At 58.5% G+C, this 12865-nt stretch overlaps 2 protein-coding genes across 2 annotated transcripts; one reads left to right on the top strand and one right to left on the bottom strand.

Moving 5' to 3' along the window:
- The first annotated feature begins 6 nt into the window (after nucleotides 1–6).
- TSPEAR (thrombospondin type laminin G domain and EAR repeats) lies at nucleotides 7–9391 on the top strand. Its single transcript, XM_017728751.1, has 10 exons — nucleotides 7–297; nucleotides 424–514; nucleotides 922–1078; nucleotides 1492–1623; nucleotides 2945–3177; nucleotides 5237–5423; nucleotides 6894–7123; nucleotides 7212–7399; nucleotides 7968–8069; nucleotides 8332–9391. The coding sequence occupies exons 1-10, from the start codon at nucleotides 83–85 to the stop codon at nucleotides 8483–8485; spliced, it is 1689 nt and encodes a 562-aa protein (XP_017584240.1). The 5' UTR covers nucleotides 7–82; the 3' UTR covers nucleotides 8486–9391.
- A 105-nt stretch (nucleotides 9392–9496) lies between these two features.
- Nucleotides 9497–12635, bottom strand: LOC103612007 (leucine-rich repeat-containing protein 3). The gene is given in 2 exon segments (XM_017728752.1): nucleotides 9497–11103; nucleotides 11105–12635. Coding segments are annotated over 2 exon segments (903 nt in total). The 5' UTR covers nucleotides 11545–12635; the 3' UTR covers nucleotides 9497–10640.
- Between the last annotated feature and the right edge of the window lie 230 nt (nucleotides 12636–12865).

The raw sequence follows: 12865 nt of genomic DNA, 5'->3' as shown, positions 1-12865 counted from the left end.
GGCGGGCCCCGCGCGGCCACTGCCCGGCCCCGCAGGTGAGAGCCCGTCCCTCCCGCAGAGGAACGAGTACATCTTCACGCTGATGGTGGAGGAGAGCCCCAGCGTGCTGGTGGGGCTGCGCTACGCCCCCGACAAGCTGCACTTCCTCTTCTGGAGCCAGGAGCGCGCCGGCGGCTGGCAGACCCGCGTCACCTTCCCCAACGTGTCCCTCTCCGACAACCAGTGGCACACGCTCGTCCTGGCTGTCTCCGGCCAGTCCTTCTCCTTGACGGTGGACTGCAGCATCCCCAAGGATGTGTAGGTTGGGGGCGGCGGTGGGGGGCTCAGCAGGGTGGGCAGGGTGATGTTCCTCCCCCAGCGTCTCCTCCGGCCACCAGCAGATGCTGTGAAATTGTCCCCTACCTCTTTTCTGCCCATCCCCAGGGTGGTGGAGACACCATTTCCAGCCTCGCTGTCGGTGAGGAGAGCCAGCTTCTACCTGGGCAACAGGCGGAGAAGGAAAGGCGTGTTCACGGTAGGTGCCCCGTGGTGTGGAGTGGTCGGGGGTACCCAGGCGTGCCCGGGGTGCTTGTGGTGGCTGTGGAATGACCCACAGCCCTCTCTCAGTCCCCTACGCTGGCAGGGCTTGGGCCATGGCACAGGAAGCAGAGGTGGCTGTGGGTCCTTCCCATGTGGAGGCGGTGAAAGGCAGCTGCAGCTCCAAGCCCTGTGCTGGTGCTCCCCTCACATCAGCTGTTAGATTGCCCCCCTGGGCATCTGGGATCTGGTAAATGTGCATGAATCCCACGGACACTTCTGTATCCCAGGAGGGAGGGCAACAAGCGGAAGTCAGGCAGGGAGTCCATGGCATGAATTCCCTGCAGTTCCCATTCTGTGATCTGGCTGGACTTGGTCTCCATCCCTCCACTCCCACTTTCCCAGGGCTTGCTGAGACAGCTTGTCCTGCTGCCAGGAGCCGATGCCACCCCTCGGATATGCCACGCCGTGAACTTCAAAGTAGCAACGCTCTCTGTCCCCACTGTCCTCCAGGATGTCCCTGCAAAGCCAGTGAGCAACGAGGTGCTCAAATACCCCTACGGTCAGTGCCCCCATGGTCAGTGCCCCTATGGTCAGTGCCCTCTGGCACAGGCTCTGTTGGCTGCCTCTGTGAGGAAGGGTCTTTGCATGGGGCTGGGAAAGAAGCAGGAGCAGAGGGAAAGCGGGTGTTCCCAGCACCCTGCTTCTCAATGTGTGTGTGTTGGGATCCCTATCCGAAATCTCCCCGAAAAGACGGGGTGGCCCTGCCTGGGTTGCTTGGCAGAGCTGGGCTCATGTCAGTGGCCCCACACAGGGTTTTCCCAGTCTGTGGCTTCCCAGATTTGTGCTGGGATTCCATTTCCCCCATTGCCTGGTGCCCATCGTCAGGATGAGACCAGGACATTCGCTCCTCCTGCCTCTCTGCTCCTCCACTGTGCACTAAGAGGCTCCTGCCTCTCTCCTCTCTGTGCCCAGAGACCGACATGAAGGTGACCCTGGGGGCCCGTCCACGCTGCACCAAGCAGGAGAAGGCGCAGTTCTGGTTCAACGCCTCCCGACAAGGGCTGTACCTCTGCAATGGCAGCACCTGGCTCTCCATGCTGGAAGGTACTGGTGGGGAGGGAAGGAGACCTTTGCAGCAGAGCAGGAGCTGAGATTTGCCCTTGAGACCACTTTGGGATGGGAATCAGCAGCAGAGTGAGGGGCTGGGGTGTCTCCCTGTCTCTCCCCTGCTTGGCCAGGCTTTGCTTTGCTCTCGGTGCCCACAAAACTTCCAGAGCAGCTCTGGATTCAAGTGCCTCTGTGGTCCCTCCACCTTCTCCACATTATCTGTCCCCCCTGGGGATTTTCTGGGCAGGATGAGCTCCTGACCTGTCTGAGCAGGACAGCTCACCCCATGGAGAGCCATGCTCAGGGAGTTGGGGTGCTCCTTTCCGTGGGTTTCCAAAGGCACTGGTGCTCCTGGTGCTGAAGCATTTGTGGGATGGATTAGGGGACACAAAGAGACCCATCAGCTGCCAGAAGTACTGGGGGGGATTGGGAGGGTGGCAGACACAGGTCTCAATGTTATCCAGGCTCTGGTGGGACACTTTGTAAGGAAAACAGTGGGAGTACCAAGGGGGAAAAGGCAACCAGAGCCTGGCTTGGATGGGTGTTCTTCAATGATGACAATGGATTTCATCCACTGGCACTCTCCCACTCGCTCCAGGCTGTCTGCCCAGGATCCCTGGAGAGCACATGGAGGACGGGATATGGCCCTAACTGAACTGTCCTTCCCTTCCCTCCTCTCCCAGCATTTTTCTTCTGCTGATATCCACAGGGTGGGTTTGGATGAGCCATTTGTTCCTCACAGGAGCTAGCAGTGACTGGACCCCCTGTCCTTCCCTACCTCTGGAAGTCATCAGGATTGGCACTGTGTCCCTGTTTCCCCAAGGAGAACTCATGCTGGGATCTTAGTGACCTGTGCCCCTTGGTGCCACCAGCACTGGCCCTCCTCCTGCCATTTGTCCCTTCCAGTGCCCATCCATCTGCCATCAGGGCTCCTCTGGAGGTTTCTGCTCCAATTTCTGGCATTAATTCTGTCTTAGTCTTCTCTAACCTCTCCTCCTCTCATCTCCTCCTCGTTCTCTTGAGGATAAATATATCCAAGCGATAGAAATCCGTGGCATGGGGTTCTTTCCTGCTCCCAAAGGACACACTCTGCTCCCCGCTGGAGAACAGGCAGGGCTGGATGGGGCTGGATGTGCTGCCCATCGAGGTGGAATCAGCCTCTTACCACCCCTTGGTTTGGCCCTTCACCCCCAGTGACACCAGGACCTTCATTTGCTCTGCACAGCAGCAAGTGCTGCCAAGCCAGCCCTCAGGGGAGCCCCTGTCCAGCTAAAATCACCTGGTTTTAACCTCATCCCTCTCTTTTGTGGGCTCCCAGTCCAACACAGGCTGGACTACGTGGAGGAGTACCAGAACCTGGTGACCAACTCAGAGACAATGGGCATTGAGGTCTTCACCATCCCAAAGGTGGGACTGTTTGCAGCCGTGGCCAACCGGGTCACGCCCCCGGGATCGGCCATCTACAGGTGGATTGACGGGAAGTTCGTGCACTACCAGAACATCCCCACCTACCAAGCTCAGTCCTGGAAGTATTTCACCATTGGGAAGAAGGTGAGTGTGCCAGGAAGATGCCCCCACGTTTCAGGATATTAAATTGCAGTTGCTCTACCCTGGCTTCTCTGAAGCCCGGCGTCCTGGGCGTGGTTTAGGGGTGAATGTCTCTCTCTACTGTCTTTGATGGGGTCCTGCTGATGCACATCATCTGGGGCTCTCCAGGGGCTGCTGGCTCATCTGTGGACTGCCTGCTGTGTTTTTTTACGTTGCTGAGACACATCTACATCCACCCAGGCGATTGCCAGCACCTGGCACAGTAGGAAACTGCATCTCAGAGATCCACCTGTGGTCTTAAAGAGCCACCAGAGCCTGCAGTTCGCTCTTGAAACCCACTGAGTCCAACCTGCTGCATTTTTAAACTCGCTTGCCTTTAAATTATTCCGGGACTTCGGAGCCTCCTCTCCTCCCCTGGGCAATCTGCCTTGGGACTTGAGCAGAGGATCTGCCTGGTTCCTCTCCCTGGGAAGCTACTTAGCACTTTGGAGGAGCCCCAGGAAAGCCAGAGCCAGCTCTGTGCAGGGCTCCCAGGGAAGCTGGGATTGTTCCCCCTCTGTCGTGACCCACCCTGGCTTTGTCCCCAGGGTGACTGCAGGGCTCTCCCATTGCCAGCCACGTGCTCCAGGGTACAGAGGGGTGGGCAAAACTGCTGCCTCCAGGCCTGGGGACACCGGCAGCCCTGCTGGCTGGGTACAAACAGGCCATGTCCCCTGTTGGTGGCAGTGGGAACTGATGCTGGGCACCATCTCTGAAAGGGGGTGTGGTGGTGGTGGGGACAGTCCCTGGTGCTGGGCTTCTGCAGAAGGCCTGGAAGTGCAGCTGTGTTGCAGCGCTGGCTTTGTGCTGGGAACGTGCCTGATGTCCCCAACATTGCTCCCCATCACTCCAGCTGCACCCTGACAGGCAGGAGATGGGAACTCTGGGGAGTCTCAAGGTGGTTCCCGTCAGCTTGGCACGTTTCTTCATGGAGATGGTGGCCAAAGAGGTGCTACACCAGCAGCAGCCCCAGTACTGGTGATTCCAGTAGCCCAGGTTCCCCTCACAGGGGCAGGTGGGATGCACCTCTGTGGGTGGCAGCACCTCGCTACTGCCCTGGGATCTGCTGCTGCTCCGCTGGGGTGGGGGCTCCTGGGGGTCCCTGTGGGTGCAGACCAGGGGACTTGAGACTCCTGGGTTGTGGGGATGTATCCAGGTGTTTCTCTTCCTACTGCAGCTGTTTCTGGAGATGCCTCAAAGGGGCTCCCTGCACTGGTGCTTGCAGAGAGAGCAGAGCTGGGGATTCACCTTCTGTGAGGGGACAGGGGGACTCAGCACAGTCCTGTCCTTGGGGGTGGCCACTCCTTGGCTGAACAAAGCCCCAGGCTGGTGCTGGCAGAGTCCTGTGCAGGCCAGGAGGCAGGGGACATCCCCACTGACTCTTCCTTCTTTGTGGGCTGTGGTCCTGTGCCTCTTTGTGGCCCAAACTGGGGCATAATCTCTGCTGCTCCATCTGAAGGGCACTGGAGTGGCACAGAGCCGGCACGACAGAGCTTGGATGTGCTCCCTGCCTTGCACTTGGCCACCTCTGCTGCACCACGCTTGTCTCTTACACTTGAGTGGGGGTTTCTTGGTCTGGAAGATGTTTTGTCTCAGGGAATTGCTATCATTATTATCCTTGTTATCATTATCATACCTGTCTTTTTTTGTTCTGAACTGCCTTTCCTTGCAGGAGGGTTTGTGAGCTGAACCTCCCTCCTTCCCCAGCGCATTTCGTGTCCATGCTCACCATTCCTGGGGCTGGAGGGGTGTGAGTGGAGACAGCTCAGCTCTCCCTCCCCCTGCCTAAGAGGCTGCTGGCTGCCAGTTGTGCCCCTGCCATGTGCAAAGACCCCCACAGGCCACTGCATCCCTGTCCCCTCTTTGTGTTTCTTGGGGACTGCTCAGGGACCCCAGCCAGGGCCATCTTGTCCCACACCAGCCACCTCCATCCCTTGCCCTCCATCCCACCTCCCCCTGCGTTTTCTTGTCCCTGCTCCTTTGAGAGGAGAAAACCAAGCTGTCCTGGCTTTTCCTTTTCCAGATCTTCCTGGCAGTGGCGAATTTTGAGCAGAACGAGAGGGGTCAGGAGTTCTCTGTTATATACAAGTGGAGCCGCAGGAAAGCGAAGTTCATCACCTACCAACGGATCACCACGCACAGCGCCAGGGACTGGGAGGCCTTTGTCATCGAGGGGGAGGCTTTCCTCGCTGTGGTCAACCACAGACAAGGTACCCAGCCCTCAATATTCCCTCCAGGCCCTGGGGTGGTATGTGGGACCCTGGCAGGTGCCCTCCTCAGAGCACGGTCCCTGTGCATCCTCTGGTGGAACGGGGTGCAGGGCAAAGCCAGGGAGGTGTGCACACAGCTGCCAGCGTGGGGTCCCTCAGGACACCCAAAGCCTTGCAGAGGAGAGAAAAGCCTTTGAGGAAGTGGCTGACACAGTCACCCTCTGGGTTTCTGACTGCGGGGGACAAGGACAGGAGTGGGGATGGTGTCTGTGCTGAATCTCTCTGCTTCTTTTCATTTTTATCCCCAATAGTACATCACCTGGTAGCACCCCAGGCTGAGCCTTTTGTGAAGCCAGATCCTTGTGGGCACTCAGGAAACTGAGAGCCTGCTGACATCCCTCCCTGGATACCCTGCAGACATGATCCAGCCTCATTCCCCTCCCAGGCCATGAGTTGTTCTGGGCTGGGATGTGCAGAGGATGAATGGGTTGATAACACAGCCCTAGCACTCCAGGGTGCTCCCAGATGGGTGCAGATGATGGGCCAGTGGGCTCCTTCCCTGCCATCAGGGCTGGCTCAGGGGGCAGCAGCTCCTCTGGCACCAGGCTCAGAGCTGGCAGCAGGCTGCTTGGGCACCTTGAGCTGGGCTGGAAACTCCCTGTGGCACCTGTTGGGCTCCATCAGGGCCAGTTTGGGTGAGACCTGCCCTCGTGGCAGCGTGGTCCCTTTGGCAGCCATGCACATCACGCAGGGGCCAAGACCATCGTGGCCAAGCCAAACTGGGGATGTTTCCCTTAGAGGGGGCTGGAGGGTCAGTCCCTGAGCAGCTGCCACTTATCCCTGTGGCCATTCCCATTCTTCCTGTGGCCTTTCTTTGCCCAAGTCCCTGTGGCAATGAGGATTTAAAGCAGCTGGGTCCCACACAGACATGAGGTCAAGGTGCTTGAGCAGAGCCCAGGAGCTGGATGGAGTTCGTGCTTCAGGGCTGGGGGGAAGCCCCCAATGTCAGGAGCTTAGGGACACAGCTGGGACTGGCCCCACTACACAGGGCCACCCTGTGGGACAGCCAGCAGAGCTCATCCACCCTGGGATGCTGGCACAGTGCCTCTGGAGTGCTGCTTGTGTGGGGATAAAGCACCTGCCTGTCCCTCCTCTGCCAGGGCTGCCACAAAGCCACCACCATGCGCTCGGGACAAGCTGTGGGTGTGTTCCACGGGATGGAGGCTCTAGGTCGGGATGGAGGCTCTAGGAATGGAGACACTAGGTAGGGATGGAGGCGGTCTTCAGGTAGGGATGGAGGCTGTAGAATCTCTTCGGCTACTTCTTGGGGAGCAATAGTTCGCATGTGAACAGCCTCATGACCTGCTGGCAAATATTCACATAGCCAAGCCTGTTTCTGGGTCTTGTTTCTTATACAAACCAGGAATTGCTTTCCCTCACGGTGCACATCTGTCCGTCTGTCTCCCCCAGGGAACAACCACAATATAGACAGTGTGATATACAGGTGGAACCCCAGGACAGGGCTGTTTGAAACTAACCAGACCATTCCTACCTCTGGAGCCTACGACTGGGAATTTTTCACCATCGGACCATATTCCTTCCTGGCGGTAGCTAACACGTTCAATGGCACATCCACTAAGATCTACTCACACATCTACATCTGGCTCAGTGGCTCTTTCCAGCTCTTCCAGTCTATCCTGGTAAGGCTTGGCCACTGCTCCTCAGTCCCTGCTCTGTGTTTAGGCAGGGCAGCCACGTCCAGCTTCTCATGGGCCTCCTTCCCCACAGACATTCGGTGCTGCCGACTGGGAGGTTTTTCATATTGGGGACAGAGTCTTTCTGGCTGTTGCCAACAGCCACAGCTATGACAGCGGGATGCCAGCACCCTCCAACTTCTACGCCATCAACTCCTCCATCTATGAGCTGAACATCACGGCCCAGATGTTTGTTAAATTCCAGGACCTTCTCACCTACAGGTACCTGTGCAAGGACTCAGGGTGCTCCTCGGTCCACGTCCTTCCCCTGAGCAACCCAGAGGTCTCCTAGAATCCCAGACTGGTTTGGGTGGGAAGGGACCTTAAAGCCCATCCAGTTCCACCCCCTGCCATGAGCAGGGACACCTTCCACTAGCCCAGGCCGCTCCAAGCCCCGTCCAGCCTGGCCTTGGACACTGCCAGGGATCCAGGGGCAGCCACAGCTTCTCTGGACACCCTGTGCCAGGGCCTCTCCTCTTTTAGTTTAAAACTATACTCACTTGTCTCCTGGAGGGTTCCTACAGGCTTCACACTCCCAGGGACTGGGGCTGGTAGGGAGGGTGATGGCTCCTTGACACCAAATCCCGGTGGGAGCTGGGAGAAGGCCCTAGATTTGGGAATGAGGGTGGATTTCTTTCAGGAACGGCCTGGGAAGAGCAGGGTTTTGTGTGTGTCATCAGGGTGTCAGAGATTGGGGTGGGGTGGGCTCAGCCCCATGGACACACAGCCCCTCCTTCAACTGGCCACACAGGGGTCACCTCACCTGCCCCTCTGCTTCTTCCATCCCCAGTGCCCTGGACTGGGAGTTCTTCTCAGTGGGAGACGACTCTTTTCTGGTGGTAGCAAACTCCTTTGATGGCTTCACCTTCTCTGTTAACAGCATCATCTACAGGTACTGCAGAGGGCAGGCCTGGGGGGCTCGGGGGCTGTTCCCAGCAGGAACAACCCTGCATGGGCACAGCCTGGTGCATCTGCCCGGGGAGGATGGATAGGATTGATCCCTGTTTTCAGGCAGGAGTGGGAAGCCCCAGTGAGGGACATCCCACCCTGAACCACAGCAGGGAGATGGGAGATGCCAGCCCCATGGCTCAGCTTCCCTGCGCTTCCCAGGTGCCCAGCTCATGCCCCAGGAGCTAACTGCCTTCCCTGTGCAGGTGGCAAGGCTACGAAGGCTTTGTGGCAGCCCACCACCTCCCCACTGTGGGCTGTAGAGACTGGGAGGCGTTTCACACCGCTGAGGGCTCCTACCTGTTCTACTCCAGCGCCAAGGAGCCACTTTCCAAGGTGCTCAAGCTGAAAACCACCTGAGGCGGCCGAGACACGCTCAGCTCATCGCCAGCACCAGGACAAGCTGGGCATCCAGGTGAAGATGGACCACTGAGCCCAGGAATAGCTGCAGCATCAGCTGGGCAGTGGCTGGCTGAGCTCTCTGCAGGAAGGGGGAAGGAGGAGGAGGAGGAGAAGGGGGAGGAAAAGGAGGGGGAGGAGAAGGAGAGCGGGGCTCCCTGCAGCCTGGTCCAGGGGCTGGCAAAAGGGCTGTTTCTCCTGGGAAAGCTCTGCCACCACGCTCCATGTCCTACCCAAGGTTCCTGGAGCCCAGGTGCATCCCCTGGCTTATCAGGACCGTGACACTTGGCAATTTGCAGTCCCCTGGAGGGACCCAGAGCTGCCAGTAGCTGTGGTCAAAGTTTGCACAAAGCCAGGGAAGGAAGAGACAGAGCAGAGCATGAGCTGCTGGGGTGGGTGCATGGCAGAGGGGAGTAAACCTGTGAGAAATTGCAGAAAAAGGTGGGTCCAGGCTTGGCTCTGCCTGCCTGGGGCTGTGATGTTCCTGAGGACCATCCGGTTTGACATTGCAGCCATTCTTCATGTCATCTTTGGTGGCCTCGCCATCCCATGCCACTGCCACGGGTGCCTGCCCACCCTCCCACTCTGCCATGGCTGGTTTGGGTCTCCCTCAACGAGTGTTGTGTGTGTTGTGCAGACCTGTTGGTGTGTTCAAGGAGCAGTTCTGGTCCTTGCTGGTCCGTGCACCTTTGCGTGGGGTTGGCGACTCCTGACAAAACCTGCTTTGCATTTGGACCGTTCCAGCTCCCACGGGCATGGGAAAAACCCAAAACTGCTTCAGGTGAAACTGTGGCCTCTTTTCTTTTCCTCGCCTTTGCTGGGGGACTCTTTTGCTTAACCAGAGCTCTAATAAACTGTGTGCACCCAGCCTTTCTCCCACATGGGTAACCTAGCTGCTCTGCCCATGGCAGAGGCATCCCTTCACCCAGCAAGTCACCCCCAAATGTCCACGGCTGTCGGTGGCCCAGTGAGGACAAGGTGGCCCTGAGCACAGCAATGTGCCAGGGTGAGGGTGCCCCTCTGTTCCCCCCACCCAGGACTCACTGCCTCACCTGAGTGTCCCAGAGCATCTCTCAGCCTTCCCCAGACCCAGGTTTCCTGCTAAGCTTGGGCCACCCACCCTGGCACTGGGGAGCACTCAGGAGGTGCCAGCCCCATCAAGAAGGGCTGGTGGGTCACAGCCTGAGCCTTCCCAGGGTCCAGACCTGCAGGGTGAGCCTCTGCATCCCTCCCTCCTCTCCCTGTTCGGTGCAGCTGCAGCTGGCTCTGCCAGGAAGGACCATTTCTGCCTTGTGAGAAAAGGCAGAATTTGATTTGTTTCCATCAGGAAGGGCAAGATAAGGTGAGATAAGGCAAGAGCAGATGTATTTGGGCAGCTGGTCGCTGCTCGAGGCAGATTGAGCTGAGGGTGGAGGGGGTGGCACCTAATGGGGGTTGTGCTGGTACATTGAATTTAGGTGGGTGTGCTTTGGGAGAGATTGAATTGGAACAAGCCCCCCAGGCACCACAAGCACCACCACCCTCCCTGGACACTCAGCTCCCAGTGCAGCACAAACCCTCAGGGCTTTTCCTAAGTGCAGGGCTTTATTGAGGAAATGAGGGAAAAAACGGTTTTTGGAGTTCCCCCCGGCTTGCTGGAGGCAGGCAGAGGCTGCCAAGGTACCACGGGGCCTCGGGGAGGGTGTCCTGCCCTCGGCAAGGCTGATCCCTCACTGGAGCCAGGATGGGGTGACCCCTCTGCAGTGACCCTCTGCACCCCAGGGACCTCCTGGCCCCACAACCCATCTCTCCTCCCATCTCTCTGTGCCAGGGACTTGTTCTCTCCAGACCACAAGTATGTGACTGGGGCTGCATCCAGCTCTGGTAGGGAGAAAGCATCTGGCTGGGCATGTTCGTCCCCAGCAACCTGATCTCGACGGACAGGCCTGCATGGGGTGTCCCTGGCATCCCTGCCCCGTGTCGTTTGCTCACACTCAGTCCGGTGTCTCTGGGGAGGGGACATTGGTGGCACTTGCCTGAAGAAAGCACTGGAGAATCCCGCCAAGAAGCTTTGATGCCCACCAGGTGGCCACTGGCTCCCTGCAAAGAAGCTGGAAGGTGGCACCCCAGCCCTGCACTACAGGGCGGTGCTGGTGGTCTCTGCGTGGGCCTGGGTGCTCGGCAGTGACTTCAGGTAATCCCCGTGCTTGCAGGCGGCCTCCCTGTTGTGCCGGACGTAGCAGATCACGTAGACGATGACCATGGCGAACCAGCCGAACATGGTGATGAACATGGCCACGTCCATGGTCCTCTGGCGCACGCTGCAGAAGTTGACGCCGGCATCCAGGACCTGGAGCAGCGGCTTGCCCACGTACTCCTGCCGCGGGGCCGTGTGGCAGGTGATGTCCTGGACGGAGTCGGGGTCCAGCCGTGCCTCCCACAGCACCTCCTGCAAGGCACACTCGCAGTGCCAAGGGTTGTTGGCCAGCCGGAGCTTGGCGTTGAGTGCCAGCAAGGCCTCCTTGGGAATGCTGCGGATGCGGTTGCTGGAGAGGTCGAGGGTCCGCAGCCCAGCTGCCAGCCCTTTGAAATTTTTTTTTCGTCTCGATGTCATTCCTGGAGAGGTCGATTTCCTCCAGGTGGGACAGGTGCCTGAAGGCATTGCTGGGGATCCTGGTTATGCTGTTGGCATCCAGCTTGAGGAACACCGCATCGGTGGGGATGTCCTTGGGGATCTCCTCCAGGTGCTGGGAGCTGCAGAGGACAGCCTTTGCCCCTGCCTGCTCCGTGCACTGGCAGCTGGGGGGGCACGAGCTGCCCCAGGGGATGCAGAGCAGGAGGCAGAAGAAAGCCTGGGCCACACTGGTGGCTGGCGTGGTGGTGGTGAGGGTCATCTTGCCACCAGCCAGCTCAGCGTGGCTGCTGGCAGCTCCCTGGGGGGGGCAGCAGCTCCTGGGCAGCAGGACGGCCCCTCGGTGTTCCTGCAAGGCCTCTCCCATCACTGAAGGGAAGCTGTGGGTGGAGGGGATATGACATGGCATTATTTCCTGGAACACAGGGTATGGCTCTTGTATGGTGTGCCCTGGCAAAGGGGTGAGAGGCTGGGCTCAGGAGACAAGAAAACAAGGGTGGAGTGGCACTGGCTATCTTTTCCAGGACAGCTTGATTTGGTTGAATTAGAAATAGAGCTGTGGAGATTGAAACCCCAGCTCCCCTACCCCTATCTGTGCAGAGACCACTCAGGTGGACAAAGGGAGGGGCAGGATGGAGGTGTGGAGATGGGCCTGGGAGCCTCTGCCCCATCCTGCTACCAGTTTCCAGGGGGGATGTGGTAGTTTGCTGCTGGAGAACAGCAGCAGTAAAATCCTACCTCACCAACCCTGAGTGTTTAAAAAAAAATGATGAGTCAGACTCTGAGGATCATCAGACTGACTTAATCACCACCAGGATTTTAAATAACAAGATGTGGAGCTCTTTTGCTTTCCTTTTCCTTCCCTTCTGGTCTGTGAATTGGTACAAGTCATGTTTCCAAGGGTTTCACCAAAGAAGTGTTTGGAGGTGAGTTTGCTTCTTAAAGTAAACAGAGTATGGTTTGATAGCCTGACTCTGGGGGCAGGAGGTGAAGAGAGGAGCCACTGCCTAGCACAGTAAAAGTGGTGATATAGGAACCCAAAAGGACACCCCAGTGCTGCCAGGGGCAAGGCAGGAGATGAAGCAGGTGGAACACCTTTCCTCTGCCTTTGGTGCTGCTCACGGCCCTCCTGCTGCCTTGGCCATCCTGGGAGAAGAGATCCCCATGGACGGGAGATGTGGGAGGCCATGGGAACCTTTCTCACGGGAATTAGGTGGCCCATATGATGTCATTATGGGCACCAAGTTGTTGTCCCTCTGGTACCAGCACCCTTCTGCTAATGGCATTCCCCTGGTAACAGCAGCATCCCTCAGGTGTGAGCATCCCTCTGTGGTACCCTGAGGATGGTCACACTGGAGGGATGCTCATACCTGAAGGATCTCTCTGTAGCTTTGCCCGCGGCCCTGCCCAGAGCTGTGGATTCTGCCCCAGGAGATGAAGCTGAGCTTCCCGGGAATCCTTCTGGCCCTGCAAAATGTACCAGGCTCTGGCAGCTCTGGCAGCTCCGTCTCTCCGGGGGAACAAGGACGGGTTATGCGATGCCGGTTCCCACCGCATGGAAGGGCTCCGAGGGGCTCTCAGGAGTTGAAGCCTTCCCGGACCCCGCGGGTGATGCCCCGACCCGCCCTCCTGCCCTGCCCGGGGGCCGGGGAGCCGGGACCCCTCCGCGCAGCACGACCGACCCCCACCGTCCCCCGGCGCCCGGGAGTCCCTTACCGGCTCGGCCAGGG

The sequence above is a fragment of the Corvus brachyrhynchos genome, unplaced genomic scaffold (genome assembly GCF_000691975.1).
Source record: "Corvus brachyrhynchos isolate BGI_N302 unplaced genomic scaffold, ASM69197v1 scaffold223, whole genome shotgun sequence".
In the NCBI taxonomy this organism is placed as follows: domain Eukaryota; kingdom Metazoa; phylum Chordata; class Aves; order Passeriformes; family Corvidae; genus Corvus; species Corvus brachyrhynchos.
Note: the sequence above shows the minus strand (reverse complement) of the source record. Positions and strands in the feature narration are given on the sequence as shown.